The 18,299-nt window shown below is 40.2% G+C and overlaps 1 protein-coding gene across 2 annotated transcripts; it reads right to left on the reverse strand.

Moving 5' to 3' along the window:
- Positions 1-1,148: 1,148 nt before the first annotated feature.
- On the reverse strand, positions 1,149-18,280 carry LOC125635733 (uncharacterized). 2 transcript variants are annotated; one of them, XR_007356353.2, is made up of 3 exons: positions 17,964-18,280; positions 5,029-9,487; positions 1,149-1,973 (listed from the first exon to the last, which is right to left on the reverse strand). XR_007356353.2 is itself a non-coding variant. In XM_048847790.2 (2 exons), exons 1-2 carry the CDS (start codon positions 17,730-17,732, stop codon positions 9,484-9,486), a joined length of 1,362 nt encoding a protein of 453 aa, XP_048703747.2. In that variant the 5' UTR covers positions 17,733-18,280; the 3' UTR covers positions 7,141-9,483. The 2 variants fall into 2 exon arrangements, 1 of the variants encoding a protein (XP_048703747.2); XM_048847790.2 differs by lacking the exon at positions 1,149-1,973 and having other exon boundaries at positions 7,141-9,487; positions 16,375-18,280.
- Between the last annotated feature and the right edge of the window lie 19 nt (positions 18,281-18,299).

The following is an 18,299-nucleotide window of genomic DNA, read 5'->3' on the forward strand; positions in this document are numbered from 1 at the left end:
ACGGAGGAGTTATAACCCTCTTACAACTTTTAGCTCAGTGGTTAGAGCATTCATCTGCGATGTGGGTGATCTGAGTTCAATTTCCCCCTCTGCCTGATGTACAAATGGGATTTAAACATGGTCTCTCCCCTCCCAGGTGAGGGCCTTAAATCACTGGGCTAGAGAGCCACTATTTCTGTGGCCCATTGACTATTGATACACAGTGGAACATCTTCAACAAGAGAGGGTGTTGCCTACTCTGCAAAACACAAACAGCCCAAAAATACAGCAGCAAGTCTCAGAGTTCCACTGGGCTAAAAATTATACAGTTGGGGGGGGGGGGGGGGAGGAGGAAAGACCTCTTCTGACTCTTGTATTTCTTACCAAAAAGATCTTAGGTATCTAACTCCAGGCAAGGGTTCATGGCTGAGAATCTCAAGGAGAGACAGGCACCTCCCTTCAGGCCAGACTTAGACACCTAAATCCCCTTGAGAGATGGGGATTAGGCCACACTCTTCTCCTTGGCTACCTTAGACAGCTCCCCACTCAGCCATCTGGCTTTTATAGATCTAATACAAATCATGGGGAGAGTTAGGTGCCTAAAAATGAGAAGCCTAGGTGTCTAACTCACAATGATGGATTCCACTGGGTGGCAAAGCACCTAAAATTTAGGTGTTGCAATACCTAATAGAGGAGTCCTACTGTTGCTATCAGTATTTCCTCTGACCACTGTGGCCAAGGACTTTCCACTGGAACAATATAAAGGTATACACAAATACTTTATGCAATGTGGTGTCCAATTATGGAATCCTTACTCATGTGGGTGAATGTGACAGTTCCTGAGGCACCTCTCTCCAGCATAAGGGAGTCTTTCCTGTACCTGGCTGGGTGTCAGCTCCCTAACAGCACCAGCCTTTCAGGTTAACAACAGGTGCACCCCAGTCCCTGAGTCTGTTTGAAGCATTCCCCTGTAATATCCAGCCACTGACACGGTCTACTCACAGACATTCCAAAGGTGCAGTATACCCCAGTTTACCTGTTTTACCTTAAATCACCATTCTTGTCAACCACATTGCACTTCAGAGTACTAACAAAAAGTAGGTTTATTGAAGAAAGGATAAAGATTTAATTAGAAATAAGCTAAAGTGATGGAAACAACTGGTTATAATGCAAAAAAAAAAAGCATTAAATAGGAACCTGGGTCACCACTTACTAATAAAGTGGCTTTCTTATCTAATAAAGCAGGTTTTCCCCTTCAATTCAGTCTGTTGCAGAGCTGGCCAGTTTCACAAAAACCAAGATCCAAACATTCATAGGTTCCAAGACCAGAAGGGACCACTGTGATCATTCTGGTCCAACCTGTGTTACACAGGCCATAAAACTGCTCCAAAATAATTCTTACACTATCTCTTTTAGAAAGTCCATCCAATCTTGATTTTAAAATGGTCAGTATTGGAGATTCCACAACAACCCTTAGTAAACTGTTCCACTGATTAGTGACTCTCATCATAAAATGTATTCCTTATTTCCAGTCTGAATTTGTCTTGTTTCAACTTCCAGCAATTGGACTTGGTTGTATCTTTCTCTGTTAGATTGAAGAGTCCATTATTAAATATTTGTTCCCCACAAAGATACTTGGACTGTAATCAAGTCAAAGCTTAATCTTCTCTTTAAGAAGCTAAATAGATAGAGCTCCTTGAATCTATCACTAAGGCATGTTTTCTAATCCTTTCATCATTTTTGTGGTTCTTCTCCAAATCCTCTCCAATTTATCGACATCCTTCTTGAATTGTTAGCACCAGAAATGGACATGGTATTCCAGCAACAGTCACACAGTGCCAAATATAGAAGTAAAATAATCTACCTCTATTTGAGATTTTCCTGTTTATACATTCCAGGATCACAAATCTGTGTTATTGTAATGTTCCTTTTTGACCTTTAGGTGGTTTTTAAAGTTTTCAGTTGTCTCTGGTGGTTTTTCATGGAAAGTTTTGCTATTGAGAAAGGATAAACAATTGAGCCTTACATTACATCACTGGCTAAATAGGGCAGGTGGCACAGCAGATCAAACCAGACATTACAGGGATTACAGAAACATGGTGGAAGAGTACTCATGACAGGAACACAGGTGTTGAAGGGTATGAATAAAGATTAAGGTGGCAGGGTAGCATGGTATATCAATGAAGTGGTGACTGTAAAGAGATATGAAATGATAGTATGGACAAAATAGAATCTGTCTGGGTCAAAATCAATTTCCAGAAGGACTGTAAAAAAAAGTTCTATTAGGATAGTGATAGGGGTCTGCTATAGACCTTGTGACTGACCGGACTAGGAGTGTGCTGGAGGCCTTAGGGTCCTACTACATCCCATCCTAGAGACGAGCAGAAGAGAAGTCGTCCAAGAGGCCTCCAGTGGTTGCAGGGAAGCAGCCAATGAGGGACGCTGCAGGCAGCAGCCAAACAGGGCCCAGCAGACTCGCATAAAAGAAGCTGCCTGGAGCTGGAGGAATAAGTACTATGTTCCTAGCTGGCTGAAGAAGCTGAGCAGGACCAGGGATATATCAGCTGCTGGCAGGGAATGGAGTACAGAGGTAGCTCCTGACTGGCTGCTGGGACTGATCCCAAGATAGTTGCTGGCAGGGAGCTCCGAGCTGACTGCTGGGACTCAGTAAGCACTGAGCCCAGGAAGGGCTGCAGGAAGACAGTGTCTCCAGGGAGGAAGCCCTGGGGGTATGGCTGGGACTCTTTAAAAACTGAGCCTGAGGAGGGCTACAGAGATACCAACAGAGGGGTACTGGGAGAAGCCCCTGGTGGACTGTATATCCCGGAAGGGGTCTGTGCTGTTTCACATACAGAGTGTGTCTGGCTTGGCCGGAGGGCTGAGTCACTGAAAACCCACCTGAGAAACTATCAACAGGAGTTAACACAACCTGAGAGAGTGAAGGAACACTCACTCGGCCAGGGGGCACTCACAAGAGGTGTGTGTCATCCCATTATAGACCCCACCCCCCAGGATGGACTTGGATATGATAGAGATCTCTTTGATATTAACAGAGAGATAAATACTGTTGGGAATTGTGTCACAATGGGAGATGTTAACTTCCCAGATATAGATTGGAGAACTAATGCTACTAATGTTGCTGGGGTCTAGATGTGATAGATGACAGTTTTCTTCATCAAATTCTCAGAGAACCAAGAAGAGGTAATGCAAGTTTAGACTTGGTTTGGGTAAGTAGTGATGACATTATAGAAGAGCTGGTTGTAGGAAGTAACCTTAGATTGAGTGATCACAAGTTGATTCAGTTTAAATTAAATGGAAGGATAATTAAGATCTTCAAGACTGGAGTGACAGAAATGATATGAAATTCCCCACCCCTTCCATCTGCAGTTCCCCTGGCTTCCCTCCCACCCAGTGCTCCTGCCAGGGCATGGGGGCTTGCTTCCCTGCCCAGTGCCCCTGCTGGGGTGTGGGGGAAGTCCCCATGCCCTAACCCTGCTCCCCTACTTGCTCAGGCCCAGGGCCTTACAAAAAGGTAATCCACCTCTGAGTTCATATGCTAGAGACTCCCTAGCATCTTACTTTTACAGTCTCCAGGTGGAGAATGATTAACCCTTTAGTATTATCCCTAGGTGGTACAATCTAGGTGTCTTGCAGAATGGCTTAGTCTTGTTCAGACAGTAGCTTGCAATATCTAAAATGCAAAGCTTAGCCTCTATTCTCAGAGAATGGGACTTGTGACCCAAAGCACCCAAATATTCACATCCTACACACTACTGTGATAACCTTTGTATAAAATAGGTTTTGTGAGGTATCATTTAAAAACTAATAATTTACTGGTCAAAAATACCATGGTGAAATGTACATAGCAACAAGTTATGAATTTTCCCTGGATGACATTACTAGAACATGTTCAAGACCAGATGGCCTTGCCTAGATAAAAGGTGTTAAATAGGTCTCTTCTAAACAAAAATGTGGATTTGCTTCAATATACATATAAGCAGTAAACAGGACTATCAAAATGAGAGGGAGAGGAGACAACATGGCATCTATACCCACCAGATGAGAAAAGCTTGGTCTGGGTTTTATTTTTTTTCAAAGAATACTTGGCAAAAAAAAGTTTACTAGTATACAAAGATAAGGAGATAAGCAACTGATAAGTGATTAGCAACTGAAGTAACTGATTGCATAGAATATTATATTATAAAAGTGTGTTGAGGGGTCTTTTCAGAAATCTAATGATACACTAGTGATACCATTGTGTATTAACACTACATGAGGAAATATGGATACCTAATATTCTTTAAAGTCTCTGGCCAAAACAGGGAGAAACACATTCCCTCCTAGACAGGCAGACATCTACTTGTCTTCAAAGAAATTAAACAAGGTGTTGCTCCACAATTTGGACATGAGGCATCCCAAAACTGGATTGCCTATAACCATAAATTTATGGTCAATTTATTCTGCCCAAACAGGTAATAACGTGATGGCCCACTCTAGAAGAATTGCCAAGGGGTTTCTCTCCGACCTACAGAGGACTCCCCAGAACAGGCTAATCCTGCTAACCCTTGGAAGGGCACAGATACAGCCCTCCGCTCAAAGGATTGACATACAAGCAGCAATTCTTTGAAAACAAGTATCATTTATTTAAAGGGAATACTCAGTTACAATACATTCAAGAAAGCATAAGATATAGTAAAACATTAACTCTTGTTTAGAAAGCAGCACAATAAAAGGAAGGATGTAGACTGCACAGAACACATAGCATACCATATAGCAGTTAGAATGTAATACTTAAGGTACACAGAGAACCCACATACCTATGTATAAAAGCCCCAATGCAATATTAAAACACTATACTTATTATCATGTAATAAGTCAAGCTTCTATACATAAAAAGAAGTTACAACTTAACATTACTATTCTATGAGTGGTGATCGAACAGTGACAGAATGAGGTGAGGTGGATTTCACTCAAAGATGGGCATCCAGCTTTATTTACAAAAGACACACAAACATTCTTCTAAGAAAGAGACAGAAAAATCAAACTTACACTTGATCTTTCTGAATCCCTGTGAACCATCTAGGTTCTTCTGATCAGTCTACTGCTCTCCTATTTCTGCTCTTCGATCTTCTCCTTTTGCTGCTGCTGGTTGCTCTCCACTCTCTGATCACCTCCACACCCACCCACCAGCCTGCTGGCTGTCTCCTCATATTCAGTTTCTGGTCTTCTCTGATTGGTTGCTATTTCAGGCTTGGTAAGTAGCATGGATCCTCCCTGTGTGGGCAGCAACTGTTCAACCAATCAGCTCTGCCTGTCCTTCAAGCTGCTCCTCTTCCTTACCCCTCCCTTCAGGTATTTTGGAGGGAGCTCATGACTTTTTGAATTTTATTTCACCCTGTGTGATGTTACAAGTGTAATTTAATATCTTATTGAAAGGTGACAGGGCCAGAAAGAGTTAATTAACTCACAGACTGACCTGATCCATGTCTGAACTTTTAGGAAGATATGTATATGAATAGAGCTTTGAAATGCAAGCCTGCATTGTTAGAGACAGAAGGGTAGATGTGGGCTCAGGTCTTGTGCTGTAAGCAAACAATTCTTGTCTATTACTATGGCTTTGATTCATGGATCAAAAAGGGAGTATTAACATTTAGGAAGACACTTGAATGAAATAGTATTATTGTCTATATGTCTCTTTGAAGGTTGTGGTAACCTGTATCTGAACTGTTTAATAGATAAATTAACTTGTGCTAATTGCCATGATGTTTGGGAGAAGGAAAGTTAAGCCTATTGTTTTCTCAGGCCAAAAGGCTGCTGGAAATGTATAAAAACCCTCGGACGTGATCCTTCTTCATCTCAGATCTGCTTTGGGTTTCAAGAAGGGGAAACCCTAAGCCATAAGGATTGAGATCCCCAGTCACTGACTGGAGTCACCCTGAATATGAACATTGGACTATAACCTATGGACTATTTCTAAAAGGACTTTTGGCAACTACAAGCTCATCTCTGCTATATATCTGAACCTCAAGAATTGAATTCAAGTCTGTATGTATATTGATCTTTTAACCAACACTCTCTCTCTTTTCTTTTTTAATAAACTTTAGCTTAGTTGATAAGAATTGGCTATCAGTGTGTATTTTGGGTAAGATCTAAGTTATAATTGGACCTGGGTGTGTGAATGATCCTTTGGGGTTGGAGAACCTTTTCTTTCATATAATGAGAGAAGATTTTCAATAATCATCATCATATCTGACATGTGTGTCTGGATGGAGGCCCGAGGCTGGGAACTTGAAGGGAACTGCGTTGTTTGGTCTTCTGAGTAACCAGTGAGGTACTACAGGAGCTGTTTTGTTCTGGCTTAGTAAATCTAAGTATTGGAATATCCACCAGCGTTTGGGGTTTGTTTGCCCTGTTCTGTTTGCAGTTGACCCTGACTGAGTGACCTCAGCTGGCTCCCACAGGCAGCATCGTCACACCCTGTTTATCTGCAGTTGGTCAATGTAGTCTATGTCCTCCATTGTGATATTTTCTAATAGAGAATAATTGCAGTGGCAATTTTGGACTTCTAACTATAAAGTATCATTACATATTTAAAAACCTAATTATTAAACTAGCTACATTTTTATGCACACTAAGGCATTATGATACTGTCACCACCATTACTATTCAAATCTGGAGAGGTAATTTTCACAGTGTTTTTAAACCCCTTTTTCAGTTTTCCTGTAGATCTCTATCCAAGGTGCTGCAAGAGTTTTTCAGAGCAGCTAAAGCAAAAATCTTTTGATTCAATCTTCTCCTGCCGGGTTGTACACTCCTTTATCAATCAGCATTTTATTTGAGTCCAATGAGTGTGTGGTCTTGTCCAGTGTTGGCTCAAGGCTCTCATTTTCAGGAGACTGAGCGGACCTGTCTTCGTACTGGCATAATTCCTCACTACTCTTGATTCTCACTTTAGTCACACTTGTGGAGACAATAATCATAACTCTTTGTGCATTTTCCTGGGCCTTTTCACAATTCAGGATGTCCATTAATTGCTTAACTAAACTTATATCTACTCCAAAAGGTATTGGGGTGATCCTTTCACATATCTGATATTGATCCTTAATTTCTTCATTTTCAATTTCAGGTTGTGTGAAATTGAAATCGCAACCAATCAGTGAGGCGATATTACAAAAACATTTATTCTCAGAAGGATTGAATTATATTGTTTAAAGTTAATAACGTACATATGTACACCAACTTGTAACACACATTTATTTCCAATGTACACAAAGATTGATCCATTAAAGAGAAAAGGGTTTAATTGATAGACATTTTCCTTCATTTAAATGTACATCATATGGCTGGATTGCATCACTATTACAAATATATCCCATTCCTCGTTCTTCCATACAAGCCTCAAGTTCCACAGTTTTCCACGTATTATTCTGTTTTATGGCCCATAATTTGTGTTCTACTGTTTGCATTACACTAGCATTAACATTTAACCCTAGTGCTACAATAGGAGATATCCATTCAGTTCAGGCTTCAGACATTGACTATAAATGTAGTAATTTGATTTACTTGTGGATTATATGTAAAGTTTACCATTTTCCACCAAGAATATGACTTTTGTTCAGCTTTGATGGTACGCTTCCATATTAGACTTATTTCGAAAGGTAAGATACCACTCATTCAATCTCATATAATATCTTTTACTACATCACTGGTCCATGTTTGTGCTTTTATGCAAGCCAATGCCATAGATTCACTGCTTTGTAATACTTCTACTGTGTTTAGTATGGCTATATGATCAGCGTTTTGCAACTTCTCCCAGCCCGGGAGCAAACTGGCGGTGAGGTGATGGCTGGTACTTATGTCATTCAAAGATGTTATCAAAGATTTAGATAAAGCTCCTAAGTGTTGTCCTACTGCATTTAACTGATGAGCCAATACCTCCTCATCTATACTGTTTAGTACTCCAAGCCCTGTACCAGTTCCTCCCAACATTGTATCCATCAAACTTCTTTTCTTTCTTTCTATTTATAGGAGCTTTTAATAAAAGTGGGTTTCCATCCATCTTTTCCATCCTACAAATAGAAGTTCAATATATTTACTGCATTGTGGTTTTTGGCAAGAAAGCTAAAACTGCCATTACTTTCTTTAGAGAGTAAGTGGGGTCGATTATTTGTTTCTTTTATCTTCCTTTACTATATATGGGTCAACACCAATTGATTCAGGTTTGGGTGTCCACAAAATAGTAAAAGTGTAATTAATTTGAGGGCCAGTCATTCTCCATAGTCCACTTCCACGCCTTTGTTATGGTCATACTACCTTCACGCCAATAGTGAAATAAGAGTTGGCTTTTACTTTCTTCCTTACACTCAGTGTCTTTTATTATATGTGTATACCAAGGTACTTGTCATTTTAATTGATTTCTAAATATAACTTTGGTCTGTAATTCACATTGAATATCTATTTTACTAATTTCTCCTCATGAATCAGTGATCCCAAATTCAACTTCTGTTTTATTATTAAGATTATGAGCCCATTGTATAAGTATTTGTTTCTTTACTTTTTGCACTCCATTTAGGGACATGCCATGCTATAAGAGCGCATGGAGAATTCTGGTCTGGATGTATTGTGAAATTATATGAACATACAATTTTTGTAGATCTATATTGCACATTGCCCAGTCCTTACTCCTTTCCCCCATATTTTACTTGTATTGCCAGTAGCATCCCATTCACATACTGAAGGTTTAGGCACAGCATAATAATTGTGATGGGTTATAAAATGTAATAACCAAACTTGAGAAACATATGTAATATGTCATTTGAGCATTGTGGGTCACGTGTTCTACCTTTCAAATTTTGTGCAATCAACTCTATAATTTTATGGGCCCATTACAACCATTATTGCTTATTATTTGGAACTGTGAAAGTACAATTTTGAATACTATTGACAGTAGCTGTTTTGTTGGGCTTAATCCATTATATTTTCATATCTGAACTCATTCTTTCTGGATTTATCAAAAGATTAGGTGAGCATGCAATTTTTTTTTAATCCTTCTATTATTATACACTGCCAGTGTCCTTCTCTTACTGCTCTACTGTGTATTGTGCCTATCCCTTCATGTGATTTCCATGTAAACCCTAAAGGTTGTGGTGAATTTTCACCAGATCTTTGGGCCATTAAATTTCCTTTGCCCTGAGCATCAAAAATATATATATATTTATGGGCATCAGTAATGAGCATTCTACCCATATGATTTTGTGCCATGAATTCTATAATCCTTGGTGGTCCCATTACCACTTTTACTGCCCTTGGCTTATTTTCTATTCTTGGAATTGTAAAAAACACATTTCTCAATATTACTGGCAACAGCTTCGTTATTGGGATAGAACTCGGCCCACCATTTCATCAGTGTCTTGTCTAAATTTGCACCACCATAGCAGAAACCCACAGCCATATATGCCCAGAAGAGCCAAGATGAATAGAACTGCATCTTCTACCATCTGCCTTTCATCTGAAAAATAGAAATAATGAATGACCCTTTTTATAAGACAAATTCATCTTTTATTTTAACAAAACCTTTTAATAATAATGCAAAAAAATTCTTCCTTCCACAAATTTATACTAGTTAACATTTTTAACTCACCTATCTCATGATACCAATTAACAATTATCTTATTTACCTATACTAATTGTTGTTTCTTATACTATTCCTTAACACCTTCATTATATCTACATTTTCCTTATTACTGAATAGTACCCTTTTAATTATTGATAGAGCTGTCATAACTAAAATATTAAACAAATAAAAAAATATTAATTGCACTCCATAATACTCTATGGTTGACATTGATCAAACAATTTAACACTCCAAAGATGTTTACCCCTATAATTCCATATCCTTTGATTCTTCTATGCATAAGGCCAAACCTGGCAATGATTTGCCATTGGCCTATGTTGATGGACATTGGCCTATTTATAGGGATGAGAAATTGTCCTCCCACCCCAATGACAATACAAACATCTCTTGACTGCTATGGTGTTAGATCCACATTTATATCCAGATTTAAAATTGATAATGTTGACCCTGTATCCAAGTGACACAATAATCCCACTCTGATCTCTGGGTTATTGAGGATTACTGGGACTAAAGGTCTGGGGTCCAAAAGTAATTGTTTTATCCTTATGGGAAAGGCCTGTTCTTTTCTCCTATCTCTGCTTTCCTCACTGTCTCTCTCTATATTATTCATCCTATTTTCTAATTCTGCCTCCATCATTTCTAATAAATCCATAATTTCTTCATCATTAAGATTGGGAAATTCACTGAACCATCCACCACCTGCCATTCTCTTTTTTGTTTGTTCCTCTTTAACTCACTTACTTTCTCTTTTTCTTTCCCTATTTATAAATAAAATTACCATTTATATATATTATTTAACTAACTTTTAATTCCATTACTGTCACTAACTTATCTCTTATTTGCAAAAAGAAAAGGAGTACTTGTGGCACCTTAGAGACTAACCAATTTATTTGAGCATGAGCTTTCGTGAGCTACAGCTCACTTCATCGGATGCATACCGTGGAAACTACAGCAGACTTTATATATACACAGAGAATATGAAACAATACCTCCTCCCACCCCACTGTCCTGCTGGTAATAGATAAGCTATTACCAGCAGGACAGTGGGGTGGGAGGAGGTATTGTTTCATATTCTCTGTGTATATATAAAGTCTGCTGTAGTTTCCACGGTATGCATCCGATGAAGTGAGCTGTAGCTCACGAAAGCTCATGCTCAAATAAATTGGTTAGTCTCTAAGGTGCCACAAGTACTCCTTTTCTTTTTGCGAATACAGACTAACACGGCTGTTACTCTGAAACTTATCTCTTATTGTTAACATAATCTAATTTATTTCTATAATTAATGCTATCATTAAACTTATTCCATATTTATAGTTATTACTAAACTTAAGTTTAATTAGGTAGTAAATAAGTGTTATCTATTACATACTCATTTTCCTTGATTTTATTCTATTCAACTGCATTCCACAGTACCCTTGCATTTATATCAGTCATACAATTTACCTTTTTTATAATGTCTATTCTAATAAGTCCTCTACTATTGACTCCCATATTTGCCAAACTGAATCTTACATTATCTATACATCTAATACCTATGTTGTTAGATAGAGGAATACTTAAAGGAATGGGTATCTGTTCTCCCAATAGTCCTGTAAGCATATACAGGTCTCTTGACATATATCGGGTAATATCTACATCCATCGCTGTATTTATTAATGAAAGCAAAGATCCAGTATCCAATATAGCAGTGTTTCAATTTCTGCTTCAGTAATTCAGATTGGAACCAATGGTCTATCATACTGATCTAAATATATCTGTGATACAATTAATGGAGAGGTAGCCTCTTCTTCAGGCACCGTTATTCCACTTTCTTCATCTGTTGCTTCTGCTTCAGATAATCTTATAAATTCATTTTTTGGCATATCTAGATCTAGTAAATCTCTCATTTCTTCATTATCCATCAGATTTTCCATTTCTTCTCCATTCATATCTGGTATTTCCCCAAACCATGCTGCTATCTCATTTATCTATTTTATTCTTCCCTTGTCTTTCTCTATCAAATAAAAAAATCCATTTATATACACATTATTTTACTTATTTTCTATACTATTGCTCAAAAGATATTTCTTTCTAAATCTATTGAGCATTGGAGTGCCGTGAGAATTTCCATTCCCACTATTCCAAGTCCATTGTCTCTTAGGTTCATAATCGTGAAACACACTCCGAATACTTTTCCTGTCCTATATTAACTATTAGTGTATGTGTTAATGGAATTTCACTTTTTATTCCTAATACTCCTTGTACTACTACTGTGTTGTGGGAGGTCTGCTGGACTGTATCTGTTATTTAACACAGATTAAGTAGATCCAGTGTCTAGGTAGCATAAGTGTTATATTTTCTCTTTAGCTATGCTAATTGTGATCACTAGTCTTCCATTATAATCCTTCCACAAAGGAACTATCATTTGAAGCGGATGCTTCTCCGATTGATGGACTGGTGTTAATGTTTTGGGTTGCTTGGTCTGCTGTTGAATTTAAATTAGTTGTTTCTATCACTGGCAGACTTTCCAAGAACTCATCTAAATCTTGCTCAGTCCAATCTGAAGATATATACCAAGCTTCTTCATCTCATATTTCATTCTACATCCCTTCTCTTTGCATTTTTATAATCTTTTTAATGTCCCTACAATAAATATTATTATTATTTTGGTTCTCCTTTCCTTGTTTTGTTCTTAATCAAAACAAAGTGGAGGGGTAATTAGTATTTTATTTCTACTTCATAAAGTCCTTAATTTTTATTGCCACTGAGGGTCCCAAAAATTCCTATGCTTTGTACTAACTTTAAAAAAAAAAAGGCAACTGTAGCTATTAGCATCTCTTATCTGGATGCTCCACTATTAAATTCCATATATCCAGTGGGTTGTTCCCAATCATCTGGTTTTAAATGTGCCACTAGATCAGCATGATCTTTTCATGACATTGGGGAGATGGGGGGGCACTCCGCTTCCCTATATCTGATCTTCGGGGTGTGGTGGAGCCATAGGCATACTCCTTTTATGATTAATCTTTTTAAGTAGTTCTTCTGTAGGTAAACCATTAATCTGGTCTCTGGGTTCATAGTGTAATAATTTTTCTCCAAAGCTAATTTCTTCCTGCATCACCTTTCCTTTGTTCATAAGGAACCAGATTTTGTTTTTATTTTATTTTCTCAATTATTATCCATCTTGTTTATGTTGCTGGTTTTCTTTTCCCTTAGGATTGTTATTGGAAAAGCTCACCACTGATAACCCTTTCGGCTTTTTTCTTGGGAGTGGCAATCCCTTTTGTATTTTACCTTTTCCTACATTGTTTAAAGTAGTGTCTGAATTACTAAATGTTACTGCTGTTTTTACTGTTACATCAAATTGTGAAACTAAGGCTTCTTCAGAGTGTAATACATTACCTACTATAGTACCTTTCTGTTTATGCATTAATTCCAAAGTCATACATGAATTTGGGTTTTCTTTTACCCATTGTTCCTTCTTAGGAAAACTTCTTAGAGAATCAGAATCCCCTTCTGGAAAAAAAGATTTCTTCTTTTGTCTTCCAACTATTAATATTACTTCCATAGGGGAATTAAGAAAAGATTTCTGAACTAGTACCAGGGCTGACCTTGTTCTTTTCTTTTAATCCCATGAGTTTAACTTCTTTGATGTTCACCACAGCACCACTTTTCTGAGCCATGCTATTAACTACCTGCATAGCCTGCCATTTTTTCTACATGCAAGCCACTTCATGCTAGCCATATGCCTGGTTAGTTTTAATCTGCTGGTTCTATGACCTCAGAACCATATCTACCATTGCCTGTGTGGCCATACATTTTCCCCTTGAGCAGCACTCCTGCTTCCCTAACACTTCAAGCCCTCACTCATCACAAATGCACTGCAGCTTTTCAGTCTGTGAACTCCTATATTAAGCTGAACCATCTCGTAACAACAAAATTTCAGTTGCTGCTGAAGCAGCTGACTCTGGTCTTTCAACCTTTTGGATTCATCTATCTCAGACACACAGGGGCTATTTAGTTATTTCACAACCACAGTTGAGACCCCATTCTATTTGTGCCTTACTGGCTTCTTTTTGCATGGCTATAATCTGAATGTTTTGAGTTAGTATAGTGGCTTTTAACATATCCGCCTCTGTTTTTATGCTAGTCAATTCCTCCTGTGAGGCAGTCATCTGAGCAGTATGTGCCATCACAGTGGCTCTCAAAACTTCAGCCTCTACCTTTGAATTAACTAATTCCTTCTGTGAATTAGCTAATTCTCCCTTTAGCTTTTCTTATACCTCAGATAACTTTTCTGCTTTCATCTTCCATTCATTTATCTCTGTTCTAAAATAGAAAAAGAGGAATTAGTAAACTAACTCGTTTCCTCAGCCTTAAACTATTTATTTCCTTACATAAAACTCCAGCCACCATTTGCAAACCCTGTAAAGCAGCTTACTTTTTCTCCTTTTCACTAGGCTCTCCTGAGAATTCTTTTTTTCTCAGGCTGAACCCATTGCTCACACAGTTGCTGGTAAGCACCAGGTCCAGTGAACGCATTTTTCTTTCCAAGGACTGCATCCTACTTTCTAACAATCTTCTAAGTTGTTTCCCAACATTATTTCTAAAGTATTATATTGTGCCTCAGTTTCCCTTTTGCTGTCATTCTAATTTATTCCTTGCTTAGCTAGGTACTGGTCTCAGGTATAACCACCTATGTTTTTTTAAGGAAGTTGGGACTTGGGTGTGGCCAGGGTTATAACCCTGATCACTCCGGACTTACAAATTCCTTTAATAAAACTAAATTATTGACAGAACATGGGCTATAACTCTAGTTCTAACCCTTCTTCCTGTGCGGGGATTGGGTTGGGGTTACAAGTGCCTCGTGATAAGGGTGTTGGTGCAGAAGAGGCAAAGCTAGCTTTGCCCTTTATGTACCAATCCTTTACACTGGCTACAATCCTCGCTGCCTCTTATGCCACCGATCCTATTCTCACCTCCCTTTTACCGATCCACACAGGGCATCAGCTATTCGTTAATATAGTGTGATCCTCCATTTTGATGTTTTCTAATAGAGAATTATTGTGGTGGCCATTTTGGATTTTTAACTATAAATTATCATTACTTATTTAAAGCCCTACTTCTAAAACTAACTATATTTTTATGCAAGCTAAGACATTATGATACTGTCACCCACCATTATTATTCAACTCTGGAGAGGTGATTTTCACAATGTTTTAAAACCCCTTTTTCAGTTTTCCTGCAGATCTCTATCTAAGCTGCTGCAAGAGTTTTTTCAGAGCAGCTAAAACAAAATCCATTGTATCTGTGTGACCAAAACCAATGGCTGAGTTCTACGTAAATGAAGCTTCAAGGGGATGGAAAGTCCAAAAGAAGGTAAGAACAGCATGAGGTCATTCTGCTTCTTTGGGAGGGTGGGGGAAGTCATTGAACTTTGGAAGATATATGCAAAGACAGAAGCCATCTTTGGCATCCATTAGACCAATGGTTCTCAAACTTTTTTTTTTTTGTGGACCACTTGAAAATTGCTGAGGGTCTCGGCAGCCCACTTAATGATCTTTCCAAATGTAGTTTGTACCATTAGCCAACTATTGTAAAGCGCTTTGGATAAAAGCGCTATATAAAAAAACCTCTTAATAATTAACTTCTTTTGTTCTACCTTTATAATGCAATGGATGTGCTCTCTCTCCCCCACACACACAGCAGCCCCCGAGCTGGGGTTGGGAAGGAGCCGGGGTGGGGGGGGGGTCTCTCTTGCCACAGCAGTCACAGATCTGAGTCTGGGAAAGAGGGCCAACTCTACCCAGCAGCTGCAGCCCGGGACCTGGGGAAAGTTACCTCTTTCTCTGGTCGCCGCAGCCCTGCATGTCCCAAATTCCCCCCACCCCCTCTTTTCACCCTACTAACCTCTCCCACCTACCCCCTATTCCCCCCAAGGCCACCACCTCACCTTACATGTACATCTTCTCCAGGGTCCAGGCACCTAATTAGTGGAGCCATGCAGGCATGGATCCACTAATAAGGTGGGTGGCCCTTCATTCTCTCATGTGCAGCTGCCCAGGTGCGCACCTTAGAGGGAACTATTCGTGAACCACCTGAATGGAGCTTGCGGACCACTGGTGGTCCACGGACCACAGTTTCAGAACCTCTGAATTGGGCAGAAGGGAACAAAGCTTTTGCAATCTGAGCAAGGTAAGTCCTTCAAACAAGGTGGCAGGAGTTGAAGTCTCTGGAAACTGATACAGGTGAGAAACCTGATTAGGCAAAGATCTTCCACCTTGTAAGACAAAAAGAAAAGGTGTACTTGTGGCACCTTAGAGACTAACCAATTTATTTGAGCATGAGCTTTCGTGAGCTACGGTTCACTTCATCAGATGCATACTGTGGAAACTGCAGCAGACTTTATATATACACAGAGAATATGAAACAATACCTCCTCCCACCCCACTGTCCTGCTGGTAATAGCTTATCTAAAGTGATCATCAGGTGGGCCATTTCAAGCACAAATCCAGGTTTTCTCACCCTCTACCCCCCCACACAAATTCACTCTCCTGCTGGTGCTAGCCCATCCAAAGTGACAACTCTTTACATAATCAAGTCGGGCTATTTCCTGCATAAATCCAGGTTTTCTCACATCCCCCCCACCCCCATACACACACAAACTCACTCTCCTGCTGGTAATAGCTCATCTAAACTGACCACTCTCCAAGTTTAAATCCAAGTTAAACCAGAACATCGGGGGGGGGGGGGTTAGGAAAAAACAAGAGGAAACAGGCTACCTTGCATAATGACTTAGCCACTCCCAGTCTCTATTTAAGCCTAAATTAATAGTATCCAATTTGCAAATGAATTCCAATTCAGCAGTTTCTCGCTGGAGTCTGGATTTGAAGTTTTTTTGTTTTAAGATAGCGACCTTCATGTCTGTGATTGCGTGACCAGAGAGATTGAAGTGTTCTCCGACTGGTTTATGAATGTTATAATTCTTGACATCTGATTTGTGTCCATTTATTCTTTTACGTAGAGACTGTCCAGTTTGACCAATGTACATGGCAGAGGGGCATTGCTGGCACATGATGGCATATATCACATTGGTGGATGTGCAGGTGAACGAGCCTCTGATAGTGTGGCTGATGTTATTAGGCCCTGTGATGGTGTCCCCTGAATAGATATGTGGGCACAATTGGCAACGGGCTTTGTTGCAAGGATAAGTTCCTGGGTTAGTGGTTCTGTTGTGTGGTATGCGGTTGTTGGTGAGTATTTGCTTCAGGTTGCGGGGCTGTCTGTAGGCAAGGACTGGCCTGTCTCCCAAGACTTGTGAGAGTGTTGGGTCATCCTTTAGGATAGGTTGTAGATCCTTAATAATGCGTTGGAGGGGTTTTAGTTGGGGGCTGAAGGTGACCGCTAGTGGCGTTCTGTTATTTTCTTTGTTAGGCCTGTCCTGTAGTAGGTAACTTCTGGGAACTCTTCTGGCTCTATCAATCTGTTTCTTTACTTCTGCAGGTGGGTATTGTAGTTGTAAGAAAGCTTGACAGAGATCTTGTAGGTGTTTGTCTCTGTCTGAGGGGTTGGAGCAAATGCGGTTGTAACGCAGAGCTTGGCTGTAGACGATGGATCGTGTGGTGTGGTCAGGGTGAAAGCTGGAGGCATGCAGGTAGGAATAGCGGTCAGTAGGTTTCCGGTATAGAGTGGTGTTTATGTGGCCATTGTTTATTAGCACTGTAGTGTCCAGGAAGTGGATCTCTTGTGTGGACTGGACCAGGCTGAGGTTGGTAGTGGGATGGAAATTGTTGAAATCATGGTGGAATTCCTCAAGGGCTTCTTTTCCATGGGTCCAGATGATGAAGATGTCATCAATATAGCGCAAGTAGAGTAGGGGCTTTAGGGGACGAGAGCTGAGGAAGCGTTGTTCTAAATCAGCCATAAAAATGTTGGCATACTGTGGGGCCATGCGGGTACCCATAGCAGTGCCGCTGATCTGAAGGTATACATTGTCCCCAAATGTAAAATAGTTATGGGTAAGGACAAAGTCACAAAGTTCAGCCACCAGGTTAGCCGTGACATTATCGGGGATAGTGTTCTTGACGGCTTGTAGTCCATCTTTGTGTGGAATGTTGGTGTAGAGGGCTTCTACATCCATAGTAGCCAGGATGGTGTTATCAGGAAGATCACCGATGGATTGAAGTTTCCTCAGGAAGTCAGTGGTGTCTCGAAGGTAGCTGGGAGTGCTGGTAGCGTAGGGCCTGAGGAGGGAGTCTACATAGCCAGACAATCCTGCTGTCAGGGTGCCAATGCCTAAGATAACTATTTCATATTAGTCTAGTATCCCCGCAAGTATTTTCACACTTTCATTTGTATCACACTCACGTACTGTAAAACTGCATGAAGACAGCAGGCCACCCTCCAGACACTCACTCCTGGACACCTGCTCAGGGCGCGCTGCCTACCTGCTGCCCTTGCCTAGTACACCGCCCTCCGGCTGGCGCTGTCACCGTGTGACCGCCTCCCCGCCCTGCCGCAGCGAGCCCCACGCTTAGCTTGGAAGCGCTCCGGGGCAGGGGCTCTCTGCTCCTGCGGGACCCGCAGCCCTTCCCACAATGCACAGCGCAAGGCTCGTTTCACTAGCGCCATGACGTAACGGGAATGCTGGGCGTGCGGCCTCACGGCTGCTTCCCCGCCCCCAAGACCGCCACAAGCTCCCCCTGGA

This window comes from Caretta caretta, chromosome 4, assembly GCF_965140235.1.
Source record: "Caretta caretta isolate rCarCar2 chromosome 4, rCarCar1.hap1, whole genome shotgun sequence".
In the NCBI taxonomy this organism is placed as follows: Eukaryota; Metazoa; Chordata; order Testudines; family Cheloniidae; genus Caretta; species Caretta caretta.